The 11,510-nt window shown below is 37.5% G+C and overlaps 2 protein-coding genes across 4 annotated transcripts; one reads left to right on the top strand and one right to left on the bottom strand.

The window, feature by feature from the left end:
• Positions 1-2,778: 2,778 nt before the first annotated feature.
• On the top strand, positions 2,779-6,529 carry Hsc70-4 (heat shock protein cognate 4). Its single transcript, XM_018537503.1, has 3 exons — positions 2,779-2,879; positions 3,027-3,243; positions 4,435-6,529. The coding sequence occupies exons 2-3, from the start codon at positions 3,039-3,041 to the stop codon at positions 6,183-6,185; spliced, it is 1,956 nt and encodes a 651-aa protein (XP_018393005.1). The 5' UTR covers positions 2,779-2,879; positions 3,027-3,038; the 3' UTR covers positions 6,186-6,529.
• A 259-nt stretch (positions 6,530-6,788) lies between these two features.
• LOC108772037 (RING finger protein 10) lies at positions 6,789-11,072 on the bottom strand. Of its 3 annotated transcripts, XM_018537484.1 has the most exons (13): positions 10,650-11,072; positions 10,376-10,548; positions 10,073-10,281; positions 9,852-9,942; positions 9,534-9,721; positions 9,259-9,451; positions 9,052-9,180; positions 8,765-8,969; positions 8,285-8,536; positions 8,021-8,195; positions 7,529-7,899; positions 7,248-7,322; positions 6,789-7,127 (listed from the first exon to the last, which is right to left on the bottom strand). In XM_018537484.1, exons 1-13 carry the CDS (start codon positions 10,732-10,734, stop codon positions 7,108-7,110), a joined length of 2,166 nt encoding a protein of 721 aa, XP_018392986.1. In that variant the 5' UTR covers positions 10,735-11,072; the 3' UTR covers positions 6,789-7,107. The 3 variants fall into 3 exon arrangements, with proteins under 3 accessions (XP_018392986.1, XP_018392987.1, XP_018392985.1); XM_018537485.1 differs by having other exon boundaries at positions 6,789-7,322; positions 10,665-11,072; XM_018537483.1 differs by having other exon boundaries at positions 6,789-7,322.
• Between the last annotated feature and the right edge of the window lie 438 nt (positions 11,073-11,510).

Below are 11,510 nucleotides of genomic sequence, written 5' to 3' on the forward strand. Positions count from 1 at the left end.
TATATATATATATAAATAAAACTGTTCGATAGTGCGAGCTAATGGATAAAAAAAAGTAATAATTACAAGCATTTACAGGTATTAAGATATTCGAATAATTAAAAAGTAATATCATATAATTGCTTATCTCGTAATAGTGAAATGTAAAAGTTTCGTTTTCTCGCTTTTATCTTCTTATTTATCGCTGAAAAAAGGAAACGACACGAGATTCTCATGTTTTTTCGCTACGCTTCTCTTTTTCTATCGTAAAAACTCTACCTGTATCTAGTTGTCTGCATACGGCTTCGTGATAAACGTTCAGGTACCTTCGAGAGCCACGTGTCGAAATGAAATCATTTATCGATCGCACGAATCGCTGCTTCCTCCTTCTTTTTATATGCGGATGTAAACTTGACACGCGTGTCGCTGTCATTGAAAACGCAATTTTGCTGAATATCAGAATCGGCATCATGCCGATCTATCTCATGAGGAAATATGTATACATGACTCGTCAACGTATAATTTTTCGAAGTTTTCTCCACGGCTGATACACTATTTTATGTAAAATAATTCAAAAGTTGAATCAATAACAAATATTAATATAATCGAAAATATTTTACTTTTCTAAATATTTAATAAATATTATCAAACGATTGATTATATTATTATGCTTGGTAGTACTCAAATAAACATTTAGAAGAATAAAATTGATTTTTATTATAACAATTAAACATTTCAATGGAATCATTTTCCACGGAATATTAGATTTTTTCTTCACTGTACAGAAAATGTACAGCATTCATAACAGTTGCAGTATCTGTATGACTTATCGTTAGTCGGATGGAAACTAACATTTTGTTAAAATTGGAAAATCTTGATAATTTTAATTCACAATTTTAATTTTGTTTTAATGTTTCAATGTATCTAAAATATTCAATTCTTTAGATATGTTTTATTAAAATGAAAAATGTAACAAATCCCAGTGTTTGAAAAATATAACATGTTTTAATATTATAATTACACTCTATAATACTCTATATTCTAGCAGCTCACATATATAATTTATTAAACATAATTTATAACTTTAACAATGTCATTATCCGTCGTATTTTAAAATTTCATGTTATAATTCTTAAATTAGCTGAAGTTTAAAGCAATTACCTCATATGTTTATCGTTCTAGTAGATAATCCAAATTAAAAATCACTGTACAAAATAAACTACAAGACCAGTATTGAATCGTTGAAAAAAAAAAAACAACTTTAGATATGTAAAAATCAATTTATGACACGCATACACAGCTAATCTAATGAAAACAAACTCGAGAACATTTTATCGACCATACTCGACTTTCTCAGTTTTCCGGAGCTACGTGAGCTTACACCAGCTTACAGTTACATCACGCAAAAACATATAAAGTTCTCTACAACAGCAACAAGACGATTGCAGACTAATAACTATCGTAAGTCATACACGAAATCGAGCTCATATAATCGTCTTAGGAAATAATGAGGAGCGGAATTTCGTCATTGACAATACAATTAGTGATACAGAAATCTAATTGATACCGAACTCAACTGATACTGAAGAACTAGTTATTTACTTTATATATCAAAAGCACTCTTGTTCAGTACTCCTAGTACTTCAAATAAGTAATTACTGTCCTCTAGTAATCAATTGGTTAGCATTAAATTTTTTTCTATACCTATTTCTAACAACGTAATGTAATTTCCAATTTATTTCAACTACTTTTCATTTGTTTCTAGTTTTAAGCAAAAGATAAAGACTTACTTAATTCTGAATCAAGTAAAACTAATCTTCCACTGGAAAAACTAGTATAAAGCTGATGCACGCTGCAATTAAAAATGCAAATTAATTTATATTTTCAATATCAATAAATAATTTAACTCTTTTAATTGTATACTTTTTGTCGTCAGGTAACTTCATAATCTTAAAAGGATCAAATTATTTATTAATGAAAATATGTAAATAAATCAATTTGCATTCAATTGCATCAGCGTGTTTCACTAGTATTTTCAGTGAAACACGCAATTATATCGGTGGAACCGAGCCTAACGGTAAAAAGTTAAAAACGCGACGCTTGTCAGGATGAGAGGTAATTCGACGCATCGCGAAGGGGGGGATCTCGTCCCCCGGGAAACCGAGAATGAACGATTCGCGGTTTCCCTCGACGTCGGTTCCGTTGACGTCACCGGTACACGTGCGGATCGCGAATTCCGTGGAACCTTGAACAAGGCTCGGGCGCGCCTTCCTTCCCCCTGGCCACCAACTACTGCGCGAGCGCGCCGCAGTAGTTTCTAGAATTTGCCCGAGCCCCTTCCTCTGAACTTCCATCGACTTCCAGGCAGCCGGCAGCCCGGAAACCGGAACCCCGGTGGGCAAGAGTGATTCTCCACTTTCTTTCACCCGGCCTTTGTCGCCGATCGATCAATTGACGCGCGACCGCGCGCTACCGTGTGATCGCGTATACAAGCCTCTCGTCTCGTTGAGCCACACGAACGAGGGACTCGGGAAGATCGCGTAAACTCGCGCGCGCGCAATTTCGCGACTCGCGTGCTTCGCGCGCGATCGATAAGCGCGACAAGCGACGCTCGGCGTCGTTCAGGTTGACTCCGGCGGTGCGCGAGCCGGGGTCGATGCCACCCGACCAATCGCGCGCCTACGCAAACGTGCCCGAACGGAAGTCGGCGGCGGTGATTCGCTGGTGAATGAGCCTGCGCGGAAGGAACGTTCGAGAAGCTTCTTGCCGCATCGAAGTCTTTATATACAGAGGGCAGGGCGCGGGCTCGTCACTCGCGCTGCGAATCGTGAACGAGGAACTTCTTCGTTTGTCCTACGAACGGAAATTTTACGAGGCTCTCCCAAGTAAATTAAACCTAGGTAACGTCTCTCCTCTCGTCGATTCTCTCGTGGCTCTCTTCTCGCGAGCGAGGAAAGCCGGGAGCGACGGCGAAAGGCGGTAATTCGTAATACTGTGTTGCGATTATCGGTACTTACGCGAGATCCGTCCACGTTTTTACCTTGCAGAACTCGAAGAAAATGGCGAAGGCTCCCGCGGTCGGTATCGATCTTGGCACAACTTACTCCTGCGTTGGCGTTTTCCAACACGGCAAGGTCGAGATCATCGCCAACGATCAGGGCAACCGCACGACGCCCAGCTATGTGGCCTTCACGGAAACCGAGCGTCTCATCGGAGACGCCGCCAAAAACCAAGTCGCCATGAACCCCAACAACACCATTTTCGGTAAGTTCCCGCTTCTCCTTTTCGCGCGTCCACGCGTTAGAAAAGTTTTCTCCTTTATTGGATATTTTTTTTTTTCCAACTAAGGCAGGCGCAATGCTATTTGACATTTTCAATTCTTTAGCTTTTTTCTTAATTTTATAAATCGAGTTACATAATATAGACTTTAAAGAGATGTAACAATGAAACGAGTTACACATAAAAGATAGATTTAATCGATTTAAAACTGCACCGCAACAGGCGAGGTAATCAGTAATAATCTGTTTATAAATGTAAATTTAAAAGAATATATATGAAAGAGGAGGATCGGAATCGCGAACTTGGAACTAATCCATTTGACTACCTTTACTCGAAGTCACACGCGTCACTTCCGTGTGTGCAAAACTTATAGTTAAATACCGAAATTAGACCGTGACTCGATGGGTTTTTTAAGAATTGGCTTGAATCACGTCATTCGCGTCGATATCTTCGATGATATATCTTACTTTTCCATAGATATGCCGCTTGTGACGAGCTTATCTCTCACGCCTGCGATGAATCCACATGACTGAAACTCGAGTCTTATATAAAATGAAATTCTACGCAATAAAATCGTTTATTTCTAATTCTTGGAATTTTTGTGACATATGCAAAAATAATTTTTTAAAAACATTAATAAATTCGTTAAATTAATGATTTATATTTATACTTACAATACAAATTACAATACATTTCTTTAAGATATTTATTACTTGCTTCTTTCTCAATAATTTTATACTAGTTTATCAATATTTCTCAAATAAATATAAAAGTATTTTAATATTTTTGTATACACATTTTATAAATTAGTATAATTATTAATTGGTGTAAGCACAAGAGAGAAATAAATATTAACTTTTAATTAATTTGTAAATTTATTATTAATCAAAATAAATTAATTTAAATGTACGCATTTGAGGCTTTCACGAGTATTATCTTCAATTATACCAGAAGGTTTGCGGGTTATCGCCGTGTCTTCATTCTTGATGCCAACGTTTCGTGAATCAAGAATAAAGAAAGACACGGCAATAACCCGTAAACCTTCTAGTATAAATTTAAATGTACCTTTTAAATGTGAAATTATTATATGTCATATTGTTACATTCTTTGTCATATTAAATAGCAATTTGAAAGTCAATGTTATTAACTCAATTTTTTTTCTTTTTGATTAATTAGATGCCAAAAGGTTAATCGGACGTCGCTTCGAGGATCCGACCGTCCTCGCTGACATGAAACATTGGCCCTTCACCGTGATAAACGATAGTGGCAAGCCAAAGATCCAAGTACAATACAAAGGAGAGACGAAGACTTTCTTCCCCGAAGAAGTGAGTTCGATGGTCTTAGTCAAAATGAAGGAGACCGCAGAGGCATACTTAGGCAAGACTGTCACGAACGCTGTGATCACCGTCCCCGCTTACTTCAACGACTCGCAGCGTCAGGCAACCAAGGACGCTGGTACCATCTCGGGCTTGAACGTATTGCGTATTATCAACGAGCCCACCGCCGCCGCGATTGCGTACGGCCTCGACAAGAAGGCCACCGGCGAGCGAAACGTCCTAATCTTTGATCTCGGTGGTGGCACTTTCGACGTGTCCATCCTGACTATCGAGGATGGTATCTTCGAGGTCAAGTCCACGGCTGGTGACACTCATCTCGGTGGTGAGGACTTCGACAACCGCATGGTCAATCACTTCGTGCAGGAATTCAAGCGCAAGTACAAGAAGGATTTGACCTCGAACAAACGTGCTCTTCGTCGTCTGCGCACGGCCTGCGAACGTGCCAAGCGTACCCTGTCGTCCTCCACCCAGGCCAGCATCGAGATTGATTCGTTGTACGAGGGAATCGATTTCTACACCTCCATCACCCGTGCCCGTTTCGAGGAACTCTGCGCCGATCTCTTCCGCGGTACTCTTGAACCTGTTGAGAAATCGTTGCGCGACGCCAAGATGGACAAAGCTCAAATCCACGATATCGTCTTGGTCGGAGGCTCTACGCGAATCCCCAAGATTCAAAAGCTCCTACAGGACTTCTTCAACGGCAAAGAGCTCAACAAATCTATCAATCCCGACGAGGCTGTCGCTTATGGCGCGGCTGTACAGGCAGCTATCTTGCACGGTGATAAATCCGAAGAGGTGCAAGACTTGCTTCTACTTGACGTCACTCCGCTCTCTCTGGGTATCGAGACTGCCGGCGGTGTCATGACCGCGCTTATTAAGAGAAATACCACCATCCCGACGAAGCAGACTCAAACCTTTACAACTTACGCCGACAATCAACCTGGTGTGTTGATTCAAGTATATGAGGGTGAGCGCGCCATGACCAAGGATAATAATCTACTGGGTAAATTCGAACTTAGCGGTATTCCACCAGCACCCCGTGGAGTTCCTCAGATTGAAGTGACGTTCGACATCGATGCGAACGGTATCCTCAATGTCTCTGCTGTGGACAAGTCTACTGGCAAGGAGAACAAGATCACTATCACCAACGACAAAGGTCGACTCAGCAAGGAGGATATTGAAAGAATGGTGAACGAGGCAGAGAAATACCGCAGTGAAGACGAGAAGCAGAAGGAAACAATTTCGGCCAAGAACGGTCTCGAATCTTACTGCTTCAATATGAAAAGCACAGTCGAGGATGAAAAGCTGAAGGACAAGATCAGCGCTTCGGACAAGCAAACGATCCTGGACAAGTGCAATGACATCATCAAGTGGCTCGACGCGAACCAGTTGGCCGACAAAGAGGAATACGAACACAAGCAGAAGGAGCTCGAGGGTATCTGTAACCCCATCGTTACGAAGCTATATCAGGGTGCAGGTGGTATGCCCGGTGGCATGCCAGGTGGTTTCCCTGGAGCTGGCGGTGCTGCTCCTGGTGGTACACCTAGCAGTGGCGGTGCGTCTGGACCCACTATTGAAGAGGTCGACTAAAAAAGAATTGTCCCTAGCTTTGTTTCGTCACTGCCCATCATTGCGGTCACCCTCTGCGCAATACGCATTCCTTGATAAAAAAAATTAACGGACGCTATTTAAAAAAAGAAAAACCGAACATAGGACTATTATACAGCTGCGGTCTTTGCTCTAATCATTCCTTACATATGTTTTTCTAGCGTCGTCTTTTAATTAAGTTCCTCTATTTCACCATTTTCTACTTTGAAGTAAATATAATTAATTTTATTATCATATACTGTACTTACAGTTTATTCTCGAGACAATCTGTTATTATTCTTCTATGTTCCAAACTTCGTAAATATAGAGCGATTACCAAAACTGAATATTGCATTCTTCTTTTATCCCGATAATAAATTCATACAATTGTACGATAATTTGATATAATTCAATTTACGATATATATGTATAAACAACGATTACTTCAACAATTAGAAAATAATGATTCTTCCTGCTTTTGGTCAGTCTGACATATATTGTCATTACTGAAAATTTATACGTTACATATCTATAGTACAGATTCTCAGTATTGACAGTGTATGTCAAAATACGGCTTATATAACATTCGTAACAATTCCAAAAAATATAAAAGAATTAAGATAAATAAATTACAAATGTTAGAAGTTCGATTTTATCTACATTACTTTCCCGAATTCGTGCTAGTAGAGTGAACGCAAATTCTTTTTATTTACAACGACTTACGAAATATTCAGAGGCATGAGGTTAGAGGAAGAGAAAGGAGTTTCTAATGAACAAAAAACATTTAAATGAAATAAAATTTTATTCATGAGCGCAATATCGAGAATCTCGGCAAACAATCTTCTTTTTCTATAGCAAATAATTATAATTTCAGTATAGACAAATAAGGATATTTAATACGTATGCCGTACGTACTTTTAGTACATCAAACAATGGTGGCAAGAGCTGTAAATGAAATCAAATATTTTCTGCTATTGATCCAATAAAATTCTACTAAAATGATTATTGCGCACAGTGCGTGAAGGTAAAACTACGATAATTATAAAGAATAACCAGATGTCATACCAGTTGTGAATAGTACGGTTCCTTTCCCTTTCTTTTTCTTCTTCTTTTTACCAAATGTATTACTTTCGTCTTTTGCTTTTGAAAATAAGTTTGGATAAGTGATAGAAAATGTGCAATATGTCGTATAATGTTAGATTATTTATATTTATATATATATATATATACCCAATTTCTTTATTTCTAAATAAATTGAGAATAACTTTATCCAGGCGATATCTCGTGGATAAAGCTATCTAGAGATGAAGAAATTGGACATTATTTGGTTTCAATATGCAGCTTACCTTCAGAAACGTATGTTTTTTTCTCATCTTCATTAAATGAGGTACCTGGTGTACAAGCGAACATTTCCGATTTAACAGACGGCCAAGCGTTAGTCGACTTATGCGTTTTTGTCAATACTTCTTCGTCTTTGTTGAAACATGCATTTGTCGTACCAGAGTGAGTCTTTGGTCTTACGACCGGCCATGCATTGGTGGATTTATTAGACATCTTTGTTGACATTGTTGATGTCTTTGCTATATCCGCGAATGTTCGAGTTTGTTCACGTAAATGATCCGTTTCTTGTTTTGAAGCAATTTCATCAAACGCACTCAAAGTTGGACTACTAGCAATACTTGACATAACTGATTCAGAAGGTGATAAAACGTTCTCGCTACATTAGAATATGATAAATAAAATTATAATTTTTGCATATAAGAGATTGTATAATATATCTATAAAACACTTAGATAAAATAATTGTTAGATAAAATAATGATGATTACTTATACTTACTTAGATAATTGCAGTTCTGATTGCAATTGAGGAAAATGTTGATAGGATTCAATATCTATATTGGGTGTTGGATATATGCCAATTTGTCTATTTTCTTCTTCAATTATTTTTTTCTCTCTTTTTCTTTCCTCGCGTTCTCTTTGTTCTCTATACTTCTGTCTCGAATTTAATTGCTCTAATAAAAATAAAAACCAATATAAATCAACAATTGAAGTGTTGTATATATCTGTAATATAAAACAAAAATAGTATAAAAGATAATCACCATGAAAAGCATGAAGGACTTCCTCCGATACCAATGGTGGTTTTAACTCGATTTCAGCCAGTTCAAATGGACAAGTAAGTGGTAAGTGACAAAGATACCGTAATCTTCGTCTTAATTCTTCCGTGCAGATGCTTGCTTCCTTTTCGAGAAGCTTGCCTGTTATTACGGGAGGGCAGTATTCCAGACTGCCATATTGCATTTCCAGCATTTTCACATTCGCTGCATGTAGATACATATGTTGTCCATCCTCCGCTAAAAAAATATTTATTAATATATAATATTATAATTATTGAAATACAAAAAATATTTCCAACAAGACAGACGATGTAGTATTACATAGTGAATCAGCCTAACAATATTAACAAACAATAAAAAATGAAATGATTAACTGTATCAGTTGTTTCTTATTAGAAAATGTCTAATATCATGTAGCATAAAAGTTTTAAAATAAAATTTTTGATAGTTTGTGAGATTACTTACCTTGATAAAAATAAGAAAATTTGCTAGAACTTGAAGTAGTCTGGCTATCACTGGAAACACTATCTGTCGAAGACTGTTTTACTAAAGACTTGTCATCATCTTTGCACGATGTATCAACATCTACTTCATATTTTTGCGATGTTTCTTCAGCAGTTTCTTTTTCCGTTATATTTTCAGTCAATGGAACATCTTTAGATTCTGCGATCTAATATACATCTTATATTTTTTACTATTCTGTTATGTGGAATGATGGGGGGGGGGATATATAATTATACAATTAATATTACCTGCCATAATAGTTTTTCTTTCCTTTTTGATAGTTCATTGAGTGCTTGCTTGATATCAAGAGCCATAGCTGGATTAATTTTCAACTCAAGTTCTAATTCTGAATTCTCACACTCTATGATGTTCACAATCTGAAGATAATTTTCATCTATACTATTACTCTTGTATTAGATAATATATGGTTTTTGAAATAATTTTATATAACTTACATCGTTTACATTTGCGATAAGAAGTTTCGAATATACTTGATTATCTGCATTCTCCAAAACAGACAAAAACGTTGTTGGAGGGTGAAGGGCAGATTTCACAGGCATTGCAAACAAAGAATTTTTTTCACGACGCATCAAACATAGATTGACTGTTTCGCCCAAATTAAATAACTTTCGTGTAATCTCAACCACGCTGAAAGACATAAACAATTATAATATTTTTATAAACATTTCCTCATATAATATGTATTTATTACAATTTTATACAAAATTACCTTTTCAAATCATTTTTGTGAAGATATTCATCACAAATTGGACATTTGTAATTGCCTGTTTCTTGACAATAACGTAAATAACGAAGAATACAAGGCCAGCAATAAACATGACCACAGCGAGTCATTTTGCCCGCGACTGGTGGATGTAGACAAATAGGACAAGAGAGATTTTCTGAATTGTGTAATATCTGTAATTAATTAAATCAGATTTAATTCACTTGTACATCAATATGTATAAGAAAATCTTTTGCAAGAAACTTTACGCAACAATAAAATTGCTGATTTGTAATTTGTAATGAAAACAAAAAAAATACTTACAATTTGTTCAATCGATTTCCAATCCACGAGAATATCAGGGTTAGTCAAATGCAAGGAATAATCTCTGCTTGCAGTCACAACAAATTGACAGCTATAATATGTACAAAAGTATATGAGTGTGTGCGTGTGTGTCATATTTTTAATAATAGATGAATTTATATGAATAACAGATGAATGTCAAAAGAAATAGAAAGTATCCATTTATACTGTAACATTACTACCTAGCTTGTACAAATTGTTCCTTGTTGTATTTATGCCGCTGCACTGGCGGCAGCAATCTATTACTGTTGGAATTATGTCTCCCTACATCCCTGTTTTGTGCATCTCGCATCACATATCGCTCGTAGTGAAAATTCAGCAAGTGATTGCCGTTCCTTTTGCTTCTTTGAACCAATACTGAGCCATACTCAGGCAACTTCTCCTCCACTACCTATAAATATAGAAATAATATAATATTTTATATACAATATAAATATACAAAATAATAAACCGAAAAAGAAGCGCAATTCAAATGTATACTCGACCTTGGAATTCTCCTCTGCACCGCCATGATATTGTCCTTTAGGTCTCTGTCTCTTAACAAGATCTTTTGTTTTCTGTACATTGTACTTTGTCGGCTGTACATCATCAGGAACGTAATTGGCGCCAGCAAGTTCTCCTCTGCGCAAAGTTCCCAGATGGAGCTCATTATTGACATCTAAAGGGATACATGTCATAATAAAACATACATAATATACCAAGAGGCACTAACAACAGCTTGTTTATGCAGACTAAGATAAGATTCTCTGAGTAAGTGACCTTGAGAGCGCGCACCTTTGTTCTTTCTTGCATCAGCAGTAGTCGCCCTCGCAGGGGACAGCGTGAATTTTGATTTTACATCCATTTGCGGATCGACTGTAGTCAGTCTGGTAACTCGCCTCGTCGCAGCTGCAGTCTCCTCCGTCTCCTCTCCTCGGAGAAACGATATCTTTGCGCGCACCCTTCATCTTCTTCAATAAGCCATGTTTTGTCAGTGCCAAAGTAGGAAAATATGTGTCTCGATGTGACGACGTCGGCAGTTGATGCGGTGCTGCACAGGGATGACGCGAACAGCGATGAGCGAGACGCTCGTTCTCCAGGGAGCAGGCGGCCTCCCCTTTCGTCGCGGGCGACGATCTCAGGCCCTTAACCTTTAATGACGGTCACGACTCCGTGGTCACGACCCAAATGGCGAACGTAACCGTTCGCGGAAACGGAAGTGCCGGTGTTGTGCGTGTACGATGATGCCACGACCGCTCGATGACTCACGTGATTCGACCATCGTATTCGCGTCGTTTAAAACCGTCGAAAATTCGGGATTTTCGATTTTAAAAGTTATTTTGCCTGTTCCGATTGTAAACTGCATCTGTCGTGGTACAATAATAATCTTGAGTTTTGGAGCTGGTTTGACTTCAGTCGACTTCAGTCGAACGCGTTCAAGGTAGAGAGATTACGTTGCTGAAAAAAGCTATCGAGCGAACGATAACAAAAAGAGTCAAATGCGTTTAATTTTCTCGTCGAGCGTAAGATAGTCTTGAAATATATATCGCTCCTGTTATACATAAAGTAATGTTTTATTTTAATGAGTATTATTTTTATAATTATTATATCGTTAATTATTTTAATTCATTAATATGAATT

Source organism: Cyphomyrmex costatus, unplaced genomic scaffold (assembly GCF_001594065.2).
Source record: "Cyphomyrmex costatus isolate MS0001 unplaced genomic scaffold, Ccosl1.0 scaffold175, whole genome shotgun sequence".
Taxonomy (NCBI): Eukaryota; Metazoa; Arthropoda; class Insecta; order Hymenoptera; family Formicidae; genus Cyphomyrmex; species Cyphomyrmex costatus.